We start from the raw sequence: 16,517 nt of genomic DNA, 5'->3' as shown, positions 1-16,517 counted from the left end.
ACGTTCCATAAAGAAAGTGAGAAAGGACTGCTGTTTTGTTTACCGTTACGGCACCTGAGGCAAGGGACGAGTACGCAATCGCCTTGTACATGTATACAATAAAGCGTAATTAAACGCGGAACAAATATTTATCAATTGGCACTCATCTGCGTCAGAGTTACGCCCATCACAAAACGTCGACGAGATTGCGCGCAGTAGACTGGTGCAAGTCTCACACGAGTCACTGGGCGCAAAGACCGCGGTGCCGTCGATTGCTGCGTCGAAACGGGGGTTTCGTAAAACGAGTACTCGGAGGGAGCGGACGCGCACTGCGACGGCAACAAGCCGAGAAAGAACGATGAAAAATAAAGCATGCAGTGTTCATGCGTAGTCAGTTCATGCGCAGAATAAACAGTTCCACCGTATAACAGTGGTCTGAGGCCGAAATACCGATGACCGCAATGCACGAAAATATCAAGAAACCGCTCCATGAACCCTTGCCGCCGAATCAGTCGGTACGTCGGAAGAGTGTTCATTGTAGGTCGCAACCAGCGCTGGGGTTGTCATTTCCGTTGTCCATCGTTTCGCTAACGCCGTGGTTGTCTTTTCTTTTTTTTGTCAGACATGAAGCAAGTACGAAGCAGCTCCGTCGCAGTCTACATGACAGCGCTGAGGATAGCAATGGCTGAACAAACGTATTTTTGGAGCGACGGCAAGCACGAGTGACAGCTTAGTTTTAGGCGTTCCAAACGCAGTGGTAACTATACTGGAATAATTATTGAACGCTACGTTCGCTGTGGCGTTGGACGTGCAGTGACAGCGGAAGCAAGCACACAAAGGCAGCAGCAATCAGTCGGGGCAGGTAACCGTGGCGACGCAAATATCACACGTGGGACGTCCATTCGTGCCACTCACCGGGAGAAGCTGACTTCATCCGAAGGAATTAGGTACTACAAGTACAACGGTAAGTCCGTATCTAGAATTCTTGACAGTAGCATGTTATGGTAGTACGCAGTACATGGTTCCAAGCAGCAGGGGCGTAGCCAAGGGGGGGGTTGGGGGAGTTCAAACCCCCCCCCGAAATTTTTCAGTTTTGCTTGCGTATATAGGCATGCACACATACAAACGCACGCACGAACATACATAAAGTATGGTTGAACCCCCCCCGAAAAAAATTTCTGGCTACGCCCCTGCCAAGCAGGGTAATGCCGCCGAGCAGAAGCGGGTGAACGAAAACTCTAGAGGAGGGCGGAAACTGGAGTTCACTTAATGTTAGGATGGTGATTACCTAACACAGAGTTGAAGGCGAGTGCATTACCTGTAGCTTAATTTCTTTTCTTTTTTTTCATATTTTTCGGTCTTCTGATTTTTATGGTGCTCTGTGGTATTCCTTCGATAGGAACTGTCTATAAATTTTTTGCAATAGCTGTCCTGTGGCATGCCGCTAGCAACGGGGCGTACCAATGAAGCTTCTTCGTTTCAAAAATAAGGGTCGTAGTCAAGTCAAAAGCAAGCTGCCACTCGTGAGCGGAATTGGAAAGAACAAGAAGGAAAAAAAAAAGTCGGAACTAGGTCCGGAAAGCAGACCATTTCCCCGAAATAGAAGAGCTTTATTCTGTATAGGAAGCCTACGAATGACACGCAGGAAAACAAGCGAGCATGGAAAGCAGCTTTAGCGGCATCGCATTCGCGGGTCAATCTCGCAAAAATGTGAACACTACGCAAGCAAATTCACTCTTCAGGCTACCAGAAAGCACAGCTCGAACTTGGATGCAAGAAGTAACGTGAGATATTGGAAATGGACGTCATCTCGCACATACATAGTCTTGTGCGCAAGAAAGTGGGCTTACTATATATATGTGCCTGGCGTTCACGTAAATGAATTCCTAGTGCTGTTCTAACATGATGCTCGGTTTACTCTTAGCTTACAAAATAATTCTCGTCACTATATACGTTACAAGATATTTCCCACGACGCAGCACGCTGGATTACGCAGATATGTATTTTTGAAGTTTGTCAGCTCCACTTCAACAGAAATTGAGAAAACTCAGTTTAACGTGCTACAGGGGTCAACTCGCCAAAAGCGTGACATTGTTGCAATATTTTTTTCAAAAGGCGAAGTAAAACGTAAATATAAAACGCCGCTTTTAAGAGTGACTTCAAATATTATAATAGCTTTGCTATTTTTTAAAATCTTTCTTTAAATACTGAAAAATGCCAGAACATATTGCTTGGACTATCACACCCAACTTTGTTAGTTATGGCATTGATACAATAACCGTGCCAAAAAAAAAAGAATCTAGCCCTCCACAATGAATTAAGTCAGAGTCCCAGTATGGTTCACTCAAGTGCAAGTACTTGAACAAAAAAAAAGCAATTCAATCAATGGCAAATAGGCTGCTCACCCAGCACTTCGGACGCCGACTGCACCAGCTTGAAAGTGACGTCGTCTGCGTACACACGATGCATGAGGAAGGAACCGCCATGCATACGGATCTTGCTTTTGCGCCTGCGCACAAAGAAAGAACACGTTGTGAATTGCACGTTCGCATTGAATCACTGTAGCTAGCCAAGTTAAGACGCCGCTTTGTATGCACAAGGTAGCACAACAAACACAACACCACAATGACGCGTTGAAGCCGAAGCGCCTTAAGCAAAACAGCGCCACGGCATGTATATAGAGGGGATAAAATTTTAAGTATGCGATAAAACGCCGGAGCTCGTCCGGAAATTAAATCTCCTCCAGACGTTCTTTCGGCGAGAGCTCCGTTGCCCGTTTAATCATGGCTGCGAACATTTACCTGCTCTTACTTGAAGGAGGGTGTACACTAAATCTCTCTTGCTGTATTAGTGACTGCACGCCAGATACACGCTTCCCAAAGCGCTAGCGTTTCCTATAAGGAACACGTCTCCCCCTCCATTGCTCCATTTTTTATGTTCCTCTTTTAATTACGGGACCTCTCCGCAACAAACAAAACACCCGAGCTTCTGTGGTTGATGGTGGGCTGCTCACTGGTCTGTCGCCTCGTTGACTCGCTCGTTAATGCGTAGTCAGGCACATTCTGCTATTGGCTCCAGTATTGGCTCCAGTATTCTTTCCTCCACGGAGCTTCTCGGCTCAGTCACAGCCGCGCATAAGAGGCCTAATTAGTTGGCACAGCGGTGAATAGATCACGTCCTGTCGTCGCATGATCAGATTGCAAAAGGATAAGTTGAAGCGTACAGAGCATACTCAGCTTGCTCTTTTTCTGTAGTGCCCGTTGCCGGCATCCCTCATTACGCAATATACGCCTTGAGAGGACTTCAGAAGCACGCATCGCATGTCAAAGCTAATTTGACCTCCGGAAGCTGAGGAGCTGTCGCGTTAATTCGGCGCTTTTGTTTCCAGGAAGTTGTTCATCGGAGCTTAATTAAGGCAGGCCGGAAACAATGTGAGACTGGCTCTTGAAAACCAGAGTCGCTAGACGTATGCTTTCTTTCTTAGGCTGAACGTCTTAAGGACTTTGTATGCACAACGCAGGACATCGCGACTGTCGTTCTTCTTTGGTAAATGTGGCTTTTTTGAAGTGGAAAAGCTCATGATGCATTATATTATTCTTAACCTGTGAAAGCACGGTCTTTTTGTTGTCTTAGTAGAAGAGGAGAATGTTAACACATAAAAATGGCACCGAACCCTTCTTATCTCATGAACAGGTTCTATAGCTCAACGTGTGGCTTAATACACTTCATGTGAAACAGCTACAAAACAATCAACGCACACCCAACGACATTTTAGCGCAACAGTCTCAACAACATAGCAACATTGCAAAGAAACCGTGACAACAAAAACGCGAAGAAATATGACATCACGTAACGTACAAGGTGACAGTTAGAAATGACAAATACTCGAATGAGCGACACGCTTTTTAGATGCAGCGGTAGCGCCTAAGCAGCACTGGTGTTCCGCAGAAATTTTTTTCAGTGCTGTCAAAGTTTACTTCTGCATGTTTCATTGAACTTATTGCTCTACGATCTTGTTCCATCAGTGGCAATTTAAATTGACACCTTAAAGTTTCATTATGATGGTACGCCAGGACGTGATCCATGTCTTCTTTTTCAAGGCCAGCTGGGTTGAAGAAAGTGTCGCTTTAAAGGGACAGTGGTCAAGAATATCTTTAAACATGCATTGGAACTTGTCATCCAGAATCACCATAACAAAAATACGTTTGTTTTCCTAAAGAGTCTCGATAATTCAATCGTAGTGTAACGTAAAAACTGCAAACTCAAAAAGTTCGAAGGTATTCACTGTCGTTTCGTGTGTGTGTGTGTGTGTGTGTGTGTGTGTGTGTGTGTGTGTGTGTGTGTGTGTGTGTGTGTGTGTGTGTGTGTGTGTGTGTGAATAAACAGCATTTCAAGAAGCGTCGTTCCCCTTCGGTTGTCCCCTTGTGTGGGACAGGCGACACCGGACAGTTTTCCAATTTATCCCACTGCCCAAATCTCTTCATTCTTTCTTTCTTTCCTTCTCACCTTTTTACATATCAAGTTCAGTGCGTGCGTTTGTACGTGTGTGTGTAAGAGAAGAGAAGGTGAGAGAGAGAGAGAGAAAAACACGGCTAAGTTGTTAGAGGTACGTTACCGGAAGCGCCCATTATTCATGCCGACGTTTGAGTTGTATAGAGGCCACGCTTCAATTGTCCCGGTGTCATGCGCTCACTCAGCCGAGCATGAGCAGTCGTGTAAACCGGCAGAGCGCCGTAGCGCGAAACATATTTCTCTGCAGCGTTCCAGCGTGACAGCATGACAAGGGTCTCGGGGGAAGCATTTCCCTTTAACTCTCTCGAATGGCGGGCTCTCGCGACACATTTACGGCTGCCCCTACATCTTCGATTCACCGTGTACCTCGATGACGCTGAAGTTCTTCGTCGTGCTTTCTTGGTGTACTGCGGTGTGCTGCACTATACACGCGTGAGGTAACCGTAAATTTTACACTGCCTCGGGGCGTTTCTGGAATGAAAGCATTATCAACGTTTCTTTTTTTTGTTCCCCGTCGTTCCTGCGGTCTATGCCGCGTTTGTTCCGTTGTCTATCATTTCGCAGGAACAACGGAGCAGATAAAAGAGACGCTTTCTGTCGCGGACGCGGTCTCAGTGGCGCGGTTACGTCCTTTAGCTTTTTGCTTCACAGTCACGCGTAGTGGATAATTTATCACAGTATTTCCGAAAGGTTGGTGAACCCAACGTGGCTTTCTTTTAATGTACTACAATATATTATGGACGAATTCAGCGCGACTTAGACTAAGACAGGAGACACAGATCGTCTGTGTCTGTCTGTGGCTACTGTCTTGGTCTAAATCGCGCTGAATTCGTCCAAAGTATGCACCACTCCCAAGTCAAGGTATTCCAAGATAGATTCCAAGAAGTTTCCATGTCAAGGATTCCAAGCAGAGAAGCACACCTATTTGTGGAAAAAAATTTTTTTAAGCAACTTTCACAAAAAGGTCTCGCGCATTAAGCTCCAGTATTTGGAGATGGACAGTGCGCATTGATAGGAAGACAATCACTTATTTGTGTTTAGGTACTCAAGTGGAAAAATTTGGAGAAGATATGTCATACGCAGTAGGAAAAATGATAATGCTGCACTCTAATAAAATAAAATGAGTCGTTTGACTCTTTCTTATGAGTCCTGACTAGCCACGTGTATGACTCTCTTTTTATAGAGTCATATACGTGGCAAGTCAGTACTTCCCGAAAAAAGCAACACGTACACTTTTTTTTTTCTCTTAGAGTGCATACATGGGAGGGTCCAGCAGGCATGGTGCCATATAGACGCGTAATACGCGGGGGGACAGCAAATAAGGGGCAACGATGCGCTCTCGTTTTCAGGCAGCCACAATTCTAGACTTCTCTCTTTACGTACCTCCAACCGTCTGGTTCGACGAGCGTGACAATATACAATTATCACGTGACAATATATAATGTCGAGCAAACCCCGCCTGCTTAACAATCGAAGTAGCATTTCATGCATGCAGTATCCATTCATGCAAGGCACGTACGAAGGCCGTTTTTTTGTTCACTCAGTCACACAAAAATTGATTGTAAAATACGCAATGGTACGCGGGCCTCCGGTTCAGTGACGCGTAGCATTTAATTTCGACGTGCAAAAATAGAAAGGTATAACCTGGTAGAAATGCGGCACTGTAGATGTATCAGAAGCCAATGAAGCAGGCGCGAGGAAACAGTACGTTTGTTTCGCCTGGCAAACTCTTTTAAATGTGCAACCAAGCAGTTAGGGCACATCGAGGACCTATGTTTACGAAGAGAAAACTGCAATTTAGCTAATGTTGGTGTTCGGACTCGCCGTACGCTTTGGTACGTCGAAGACTGAGGCACAGACACCTTAGAACTACGCAGCGAATAAAGCCTTTGTTAGGCAGCGCGTATACAGATATAGCATGTCACGTAAGGTTGCCGTTGCAGCATGGTTTTCATTTTGCACTGACACAGCTTGGTGCGTTTATTACCGCGATGTTATCTCATTTGTTTATTGTACTCATTTATCTATAAATGTTTCGCAGTAGAACACAGAGGAAACGAGCAGCTGAGTAGCTCTTTGGAGTGGCTCTATGTCAGCTCCTCTCAGGCACGTAGCCAGGATTTTTTTTCGGGGGGGGGGGGGGGGGGGCTAAGGCCTAAATATTCGAAAGAAAGTCTTTTCATGGCAAAAAGAAAAAAAATTGCCCGGGAACATAAAAGGCTGGACGAATTTCGGGGGGGGGGGGGGGGGCGGGCCCCCCGGGCCCTCCCCCCTTGCCTACGTGCCTGGCTCCTCTGCAGCAATTGCTTCAGACGATTGTCTCGAAAGTGGCTAGTATTGGCCAGTATCAGCAAGTTCTGGCATCTTCGAGTGAATGCGGTCTTCTTCACACGGCAAGCTTAGGAAAGCTCACACTTGCAATCTTTTACAGTTTGTATTCCGTCTTGATAATAGCGTTAAATGACAGTTCTCATGTTCTGCATTACATCACTAGAGTTTATAAGATTTTGCTCGAAAACTGGTGCTTCTGACGCCGGCCGCAAAATTGTATTCAATAAGTATACCGATTCAGCTCACGAGAAATACGTCGCCTTAACAAAAGTTCAGGAGAGCCAACAAATGTGCTCACTCGCAGGCCATTCAATCTCGGTGTCAATGGGGCAGATCGCGTTTCAATCAAAACTCGAACCGCGACCGCGGTGCTACGAGTACCTCGATCGCAGCTCCGGGGCACGCGTGAGGTCATTAGCGACGGGATTTTCTCCGGGAGGCAGGGAGCTCTGGCGTTGGCGTTTCAGTTACAGCGCTGCAGCGTTTGTCCGCGCGTTCTCCGTGCACGCAGCGGGGCCCGCGAGCGCCGCCTCTCTTCCTACGTCGAGTTATAGCAGCAACTGGGCACATATTGAATATGGTAATGCTGGCGCAGAAAATACGTTAGCCTCGACCTTAGAGCCTTTTCGTAGACGCCTTCATATGTGGCGCCCCAGGAGAATAACCCTCTCTGGCCTCGAATTCCATAAGCGAGCTCTCTCCTTCGCATTAGGACCCCCTTTCTCTTAGGAAAAATTGAAAGTCCTTGCTTTTCACCATACACAATACCCTACTTCACCTACATTTTTTAAATTGAGTTATTATAGGCATTCTTTGAAAAGGTGGTTGCATTTGTACTAACCAGCTTCCACAATACAGGCCGCTATGGTCGGCACGGTAATTTCATGGCAAAAACGTTTTTTTTTCATGGACATGAGAGAAGATGGAGATGTTGGCGCACACATGCAGTGCCGGATGCTCCGTGCCCCATGAGCAATTGCACACCTGCCTGCTATTTTGCGCATATGCACATCGTTTTTAGAGTAGAACGAAAACCGGAACACTGTTGCCTAATGTGTCCGTCTCGGTGGTATACAGTAGCTACGGTGCTCGGCTTCTGACCCGAAAGTCGCGGGTTCGATCCCGGCCGCGGTGGTCGCATTTCGATGGAGGCGAAATACTAGAGGCCCGCGTACTGAGCGATGTGAGTGCACGTTAAAGAACACCAGATGGTCGACATTTCCGGAGCCCTCCACCACGGTCATAGGCGTGCGCACGGGGGGGGGGGGGGCGGCCGCCGCCCCCCCTATTCACTTAAGAGGGGGGCGCAAAGTCAGCCTTACACACTGTCATAATAGGGAGGGGTGCGCTGCGAATCGGGAGGAGGGGCGCAGTGTCAGCGCCATACACTGACATAATAGGGAGGGGGGGGGGCTGCGACGAACGTTCACCGCCCCCCCCCCCCCTGAAGGGGAGCCCTGCGCACGCCTATGACCACGGTGAACCTCATAATCATATCAGGGTTCTGGTGCGTAAAACCCCAGGTACTATTATCATGTTGCCTATATGCGGACTCAGTGGCATTGCAACGAAACAGCTGAAACAACACTCAGTCATTACACACAAGATCTCGAAGCAACAAGGAGAAAAATAAAAGTTCGATGACTCAATATTTGGATTCAGGATGAATGAATATAATTTCGATGTTATAGGAACGGATAACCACGATTAGTTGACAATAGTGATAACTTTACCATACTCAGCTAACATTGCCGGACATTAGCCATAATTTGGTCATAATTTGTCATACAAGAAATGAAAATTAAAATGCCGATAATTTTATTTCGTTGGTAATAATGTTACGCGTAGAGTTGCAGTATTTACAATATATTTACAATACGTAAGAAGTGTAGCGTTGACGCACTATGACAAGTGCAACACCATCGATCCAAGCCCGAGACACTACAACTTCGTCTTCGGCCAGTAGTGTCCTCTAGTCCAATGTGGCACAAGCACCTATGTGACATTAACTCGCGGCGGCAGAAGCACCGTCTCGGTGCATCGGGTCCGTGTACGTGACGTAGGGCTTCAGTCGGGAAACATGCACAGTCTCAGTAGCTGGTGAGGGGGACAAAGGCTAGGGGGTCAGTGGCGAGATCTCGTATGTGACTTCGGTTACTTGGCGAAGAAACCGGTAAGGCTATAATATTTTGACCGAAATATTGGTTATTTTCACTCTCCCTTTGCTGAATACCGAATTTCGCGTTATAATGAAATCTACATACAACTCACTGCGTCGAATTTTGCATGTTTTCGTTTTCTGTTCTAACTGGCTAGCAGAGGAGAAGTTAAGGTTTACATCACATCGGCTATTCCATTTCTATAACTTCTGCAGCGCGAAAAAAAAGAGGTGCTTACCCCCCCCCCCCCACCCCATAAAAAATGAACAAGTAAAAAAAAACCATAGCAAACTGAAACAAATGAATAAGATAACACGGTAACAGACAGTTCGCTTGCAGGAGTTGACTTTGCAAAAAGAACTTTCACACGCACAAATGACACTGACGCAGGCTTGCCGCGAGATGTTCCACAGTTTAAAAAGGGTCTCCATATACTACAGACAGTATCACAAGGATGTTGCGTGCACTCCCATTTAGCGTACGCCAGCGTCACCGCAGCGATACAGTTCGCTAGCCCGATACACAGCTGTCAGAACAAGTCGGCTTCAACGTTCCCGGGTCTCCCTGACAGGGTCATCCTCTGAGGCTTGCGCGAATGTCAGTCAAGTGAATAACCTTCTGCGCATACAGTGTCTGGAGATGCGGATATCGATCAAGATGGGAAAGACAGGGGAGGCAACGCATCTTTATGCCACGCTGTTGTTTTTCAACCTACGACGATGGTTGCAAGACCTGACAACGGCACACCAGGCTGAACTACGCTATGGATGCACCCTTTTTTTCCCCGGCTGTGTTTGGTGAAGTACCATTCGCGTGTGATGTCACTCTCTTACAGTTGTATTTGCTGATATTCTACGCGCCTGCGCATTTTCTTGTCTTATTAGCGCTTAAAAGCTTCGGTTTCTCAATGGGAGCTTGTGGATCGTGATTTCCAGCGCAAAAAAAAGTAAAAGAAAGGTGTAGCCCGGTGTTCAAGGCCCGAAAAATCAGAGTAGCTACAAATGAGGTACAATTAACAGCTAGCCATTAATTCATCTATTTGTTTTTTATAGGTTTCGCATAAATCTAAGCAAGAAAACGATTTTGCATTTCGCCTTCGTAATAGTCTACTGCCGCAACGATCTTCTAAGAGGTAAACAAATGCTCCGCTTTTGTAAATATTTCACTTTCGTCCGTAGTGGTTGCGCTACGGATTTTGCTCTTCGCCACCAGCTAGCTCAAACTAAGATCCAGCTCTAGAAAGGCCTTAAGGTTTATCAGAATATATGGTGTTGCCGCATACTTGTTGCGAGATGGAGACGCAGTTCTAAATGGTGATAGTCCCTGTCATATGTATATCGACAACAAAAGTAACGAGCACATATTGTGTTGGTGTTATTCGCATTATATTTTTGTGCATGTTGTCTTCACAAGCGCACACATGCGTGCGCACACACACAAACGCACGCACACACAAACACGCACTCACTCACTCACTCACTCACTCACTCCAGAGAGCGAAACTACGCATGGTAAAATCGATGAACGATTAATCGATTAAAGGTCCACAATTATTCGAATAATCGATTAATCGTTCATCGATTTCCGCCTTTCGATTAATCGAGTTAATCGATTAAAGCTGTTCGATTAATCGATTACGGCACCCCCCACTCCCGCTGCCAACCTCCCACCTTGGCCGGATCGCATGACTTCGAGGCGCGCTATCATGAGACGCAGATGCCGTGCACGTCGCCTCTATTTCACTGCTTTCACTACAGCGCATATTTCTGCGCTAACAGAACGAGCCCGGAGCTGGCGGCGGCCATACTCCATAGAGAAAGATATGAACTCGCCCTGAACGAACTCCAAGCACTCCCCAATGCTTCAAGCCCGGACAGGAGGCGGCTCCACCCCATCGAGGCAGAAATGAACTTGCCCGCCTCGCTCCGGCTCACAGTCTACCGCTGCTACGCTGCTACTACTTTCACCTCCTCTCCCTTAAGCTGGTTGAGCGTCGCCTGAGTATTGGCGGCGAGGAGTTACGGAGTCGCCCTCTATCGGACGCGCCTCAATTGCGTGCTAGGCAGGATGCCGCCGGCGCGCGCCCCATATGTTTTGCTGTCAGCGCTCTACAAAATCACCTCGCAGAGGCCCTCCGGGACATTTCTGCAGGTACTTTCGAAAAGAAATATGTTCTTTCCTGTCAAAAGAATAATTTTCCACGAACAGAAAGCACAAGATAGTCTACAGTCGCTGTCTGTCTGCAGAAAACCGAGCACTCGCTTCACGCGGTCACCGCGTTGGAGACCCTGAAATGGCTTCTTGCGTGAAAGGTGGTCACTCGCTGAGTGCAAAATATGTGAAATATCTCGTTAGAGTAGACTGCCTGTATAACCAAACGGAGCATAACAGAAAGAAGCCTCAAGCCAGCGATCGCACGGGTTCGCGACGACTGACGGTGCCTCTGCATGTATGAGCGTCTGCATGTATGCTCGTACTGATGGTTTCACTTTTGCTACGAGCGCGTTTTGGCACCGCGCCGTGAACTTTAGGCCGCAAAATATGAGAATTTGTGAGTACACAAACAACTACTGTTGCGCGGACGTTATCAGAGCAGTTCAGAAACAATTTCGTTACAACTACGGCTTCGGTGCGCATGTCAACTTTGTAATGTGCCGTCCCGACAATTCAGTTTTTTTTTTTCGGTCTAAATTCGTGTACGTTTCAATGTCGTTTGACAAGTTGTCTCGCACTGCGTATTGATCGGCCTTTTCAGCGAGCAAATGCCGCTGCTTCTGTTTCTTTATTCAGTGCATTCGTTTCGTTTGGTGCTCACACAAAACGTGAGCAAATGCGACGCCTTTTTTTAATGCTCCTTAACTATCGTTCCATTTGCATTCCAGTGAACTTGCCGCTCTCTGTTATCAACAAATTCATAGACCAAAACTTCACCACTTTGAGATTGCTGGTGGAAGGAGAAGTAGTCTACGAGACTGAGCATGGTAGTAGCATGCAACGTCAAGGAAAAGAAAGAAAATACAGTAACGTTCGCCGGACTTGTTCTGCAAACGTCGGCTGTGAACTAGGACCATAAGCGTGCGCAGGGTTCCCCTTCAGGGGGGGCGAAGGTTCGTCGCAGCGCCCCCCTCCCTATTATGTCAATGTATGCGGCTGCCTTTGCGCCCCTCTTCTCGCCCCACCCTACAATGTATAGGGCTGACTTTGCGCCCCCCCTTCTCGCCCCCTTGGCCCCCCCCCCCCCTGCGCACGCCTATGACTAGGACCCATGTGAACTTGAAATAGCGGTCAATAAAATAGAAGTTATTGCAGCAACCAGCAGCCGCAAAACAAGATAGTAAATATTTGACGAGTACTCCAGCAATTTTGGCAGCAGTGTCGTGTTTAACGCCAACAGGGTGGCATTTTTCCCACGTAAGTAAATGAGGCTCCAAGGAAATACATGGGGTTGGAGAGGGCCAACGTCAGTTTGAGAGTGACACGAATAAATTTGGGACATAGTGTTTGCGTCAGGGGGACGCAAGCTTGACCGAAAAAATGTTATTGCCAACATAAATGCAGCACACAGCCGCAGCATTTGACTCTCTCGCTATTTACGTACATCAGATGCCTCTTCAAACGAGAAGATTGACCGTGGCGGCGTCAAGACGAGTAACGCAAAAAATAATCGTCACGTGATGAGGTCAACATATGACGTCATCATGACGTCACAGACCTCCTAAATTTGTAACTTCATTATGACATCACCATGGCGTGACATAACGTGATGTCACATGATGACGTATTCACACGACATGGTCCCTTTGCATTGCTTCCGTGATCGGCGATGACGTTATCATATGACCTCATCATGACGTCACAGATCGCCAAAATATGTAGCGTCATTATGACGTCACATAACGTGACGTCACGTGATGACGTATTCAACGTCATGGTCGCTTTGCATTGCCTCCGTGATCGGTCACGGAGGCCGTGCGAAACCACGTTAGGTACAGAACGCTTTTGGAGGGGGGCGCGGGAGAATCAATACATCGACTGACAAGAAGAAGATGGCTTTCGCCTTCTAGTCATCTTTGTCGAATGCATAAGGGACCCTTTGAGTTTTTTTAATTCAACGTATATTAAGAATGACTTGCGCATCTGCAGCCGATTTTGTGGATGCCGAGCACGGGGCCGACGATCAAGAGGTCGCAAGGGAGGGTTCTCAGATGGTATCGCACGTGGTAAAAGGTAGTGCCTTTTCCATCCTGTGGCAGATAAGCATCATTTGCCGGCGGGAAGCGCGCGCGAGCCATCGTCTCAGTGCGCGCTGTCTGCTACTCACCGAACATCGCAGGCCCGACGCAGTAACGAAAGTCTTTATCGCGGAAGTGCTTGTTGCACACAAGACTCGTAGGCGATGGCTACTTGCCGGTTCTTAGCTTTACAACCCATGCTTCACGCAGTTTCTTGTCCCGCGGTTACCGGTGCAGGCTGACACTGGACTCCGTTGCGTAAGCCCGGCACTACGGCACCGAGCGGTAGAGACCCATGTTCGTCGCCTTCGGAGGCAGCCACTCTATTAAAATGGTTTCAATTGAGCAGAAAATGCGAGAAAACTTCCGTATTTGAACAGACCGCAGCGCATGTGGTACTTGAAACTCGTTTTCAAAGCACGCGGCAGCGCTCCACAAGCAGCCGACGCGGCCGCTGAGACCACGTGATCCTGCCAAGCACGTCACGCCGACGGTGGCGCCGGCATTTCCAGTGGTGGGCCTCGAGGCCAATACGTGGGGCTTGCGTCTTGCGTTGCTTGCGTGCTGTAATGTATAATTATTACACATTGGTGGTTATACTGCTACCTTTGGGATGTCATAATGCCGGGCAATCGGAAGAGGACCGCAGTGTGGTCGTTGTTCGCTGAAGATGAGAAAGCGAAGACTGCAAGGAGTAATAAACGTGGCAAGCACTTCTCGAAGCCAGCGACGGAGACTAAGATATCACCAGCTGCACGCCCACTCTATTCACGTGCCAAAGAGCCATCTCCCAAAGAAAGGTGGTAACGACGAAGCTGAAAGTGTTGAAAAACCCTATCCTGACGACACCAATCCGCCTCTTCAGGTAAGTTATCAGTATCTTGCTATTTAGCCAACAGCCATCTCCCGACGACAGGCCCCTTGTGTCCAGTGTGTGAAAGTGGGAATTTTCGCACACTGGACACAAGAGGCCCGTCGTCGACACTTTCGAAAGCGGGAATTTTCGATCGTCAGCGCGTCTGATAAAAAGATTTGGGTCCATATCAAGCACGAACGATGCCTATGCCTCTCAAACAAAGAGATATCAGTTTTAAAGCACCCATAAAAAATGTCGATTAATCGATTAATCGAATAAAACTTTCCACAGAAAGCAATTAATCGATTAAGGGCTAAATCGATTAACGCTTAGCGATTAATCGATTAAAAATTTTAATCGACCATCCCTAAGCGAAACATATAAACGTGTTATCAAGTGCCTTTGCTCAAACGACATAGAGTCTGAACGAACGCAGCCAAAATTCGAATTAAGCATCCTTCGCCAATGCGCCTTCGCGCACGATGGTTATGGGCGAGTGTATTCGGTACAGTAGTTTTTTACCCCCACAGGGCCGACAATTCTCGTACGCGTCCCAACGAAGAGCGCAATGATCCCGTGTTCCGTCGACCGGAAAATGGAGACACCAGTGAGCATGCCCACCAGGGCTTCCTGGTCCGATACACACCCGCAAAATGTCGAGTCGCCGTAATCATGCCATTCCTTCGCCAGCCTCACCAGCAAATGGGCTCCGATTTGGGCGGGTGCACGGTTTGTGAACAGAGATAAGCGGCTCTCTGCTCCCCTTCTCCGGGATCTGTGCCGAACCTTTCGAAGAGCGTGCGGGATATTCGTGGGTTTGCCGACACGACGGGCGATCTATCCGACTCGCTCAGCCACGTCTCTTTCTGTATTATCTTTCTTCGCAAGTTTTACCTCCCGAATATTCAGGACCCCGAGCCCTATCGGGAAAACGACGGCAAGCGAAGCTAGGCGAGTGCGTGGCAGACGTACTTCCTTCCTTCCTTATTTATTTATTTATTTATTTATTTATTTCACATTGCGCGAAGCTCCCTCCTCAACATTTCCTTCCTCCATGCCGGGAACTGGGCATTCATCCACGTGCTTAGCAGCGCAACGCTTCATTTGCTACAGGCAACAACGACGGTCATCCGTTCATATATCCAGGCAACAATGAAATATGGCAACGTGAAATGACAAATCACCTCGATAACAGATCATATTGGCATTTCAGAAACTTGCTGATCGCCGATAAGACCACGTTTGCGAGAGATGAATTATTGAAAAACGGCGCATACAAATACGCGTGTCACCGGTGAATCTTCGAGGGCCGCATTTCTGAGCGCTCGCCGGCGCCTGGTTTTTACAGCGAAAGCTGTTATGAGATCATTTCACCGGCCGTTTTTGGTGCCGTAGTTGTCCGCCGCCGCCGCCGCCGCCGCCGCCGCCGCTGCCGCTGCCGCCGCCGCCGCCGCCGCCGCCGCCGCCGCTGCCGCCGCCGCCGGTGTCCGTAACCAGTATCGCTCGAAATAAGAAAAAAACTAAATAAGAAAAAAGTTCCAGGATGGAACGAGGTTCGAACCTGGGCCCTCTGCGTGGGAGCCCAGTATTCAACCTCTGAGCCATGCCGGTGCTTGAAACTGCTTTGCAAAAAGGTGCTATACAGCCTTCATGTCGGGAAGGAACCACATTAGCATATGCAATATGGCGTGGTAGAAGAGTAAAATAAGCACCAAGCGTCGCACAACGCGATTTCTGTAACCAGGCGTCAAACAATGCGAATTGCGCAACGAGTAGGTTGTTGAATGCTTCTAACCCATTACAAAGAGCTCTGCCATAATTCTTCATCGTCATCAGGCACAGCATCAACAAAGTGCGCATAATGCCTTACATGCGTTTAGCAGGTACCACGGCTCTCTGTAGAATGACGAAAAATGGCACAGTGCCTGGTGCCCTACTTCTAAAAAATTACAATGATTTATAGCGTAGTGGGTTCCTCGCAAGTGCACTTGTATTGGTTGCCAAGGAAGCCCATAAGCGCATGATCCATTTCCTCGGGGTCTCAGTAAAATTGCAATGATTTATAGCGTAGTGGGTTCTTCGCAAGTGCACTTGTATTGGTTGCCAAGGAAGCCCATAAGCGCATGATCCATTTCCTCGGGGTCTCAGTAAAGTTCTTCCCCCCCCTCCGTCTCTCTTCCACGTCAACGTATGTTATACAGCATGACGGGCGAGGGAAATAGCGACCGGGCGTCACCGAATGCAAATTACATAACTGGTGGGCCGTTTAAACCTTCCAACCCATTACACAGGGCTGAGCCATAATTCTTCATCGTCGTCAGTCGTCGCGTCAACAAAGTGCACATAATGCCTTACAGACCTGTAGCTGGTGCCTCGCTGCTCCGCCGGATGACGAATAATGGCTTAGTAGGTGCTTCCCATCTTCACAAAAATTGTGATTTATGGCGT

The 16,517-nt window shown here is 47.8% G+C and overlaps 1 protein-coding gene across 1 annotated transcript in view; it reads right to left on the bottom strand.

Annotated features, from left to right (window-relative positions):
* Positions 1-16,517, bottom strand: part of LOC119383259 (guanylate cyclase soluble subunit beta-1) — a 182,885-nt gene that overhangs the window by 42,520 nt on the left and 123,848 nt on the right. The window contains exon 3 of the mRNA XM_037651321.2: positions 2,385-2,488. Coding sequence (XP_037507249.1) covers positions 2,385-2,488 — 104 coding nt within the window. The remainder of the gene's footprint in view (positions 1-2,384; positions 2,489-16,517) is intronic.

This window comes from Rhipicephalus sanguineus, chromosome 2 (genome assembly GCF_013339695.2).
Source record: "Rhipicephalus sanguineus isolate Rsan-2018 chromosome 2, BIME_Rsan_1.4, whole genome shotgun sequence".
Taxonomy (NCBI): Eukaryota; Metazoa; Arthropoda; class Arachnida; order Ixodida; family Ixodidae; genus Rhipicephalus; species Rhipicephalus sanguineus.
The sequence above is the reverse complement of the archived record's forward strand: the minus strand, read 5'-3'. Positions and strand labels throughout refer to the sequence as shown.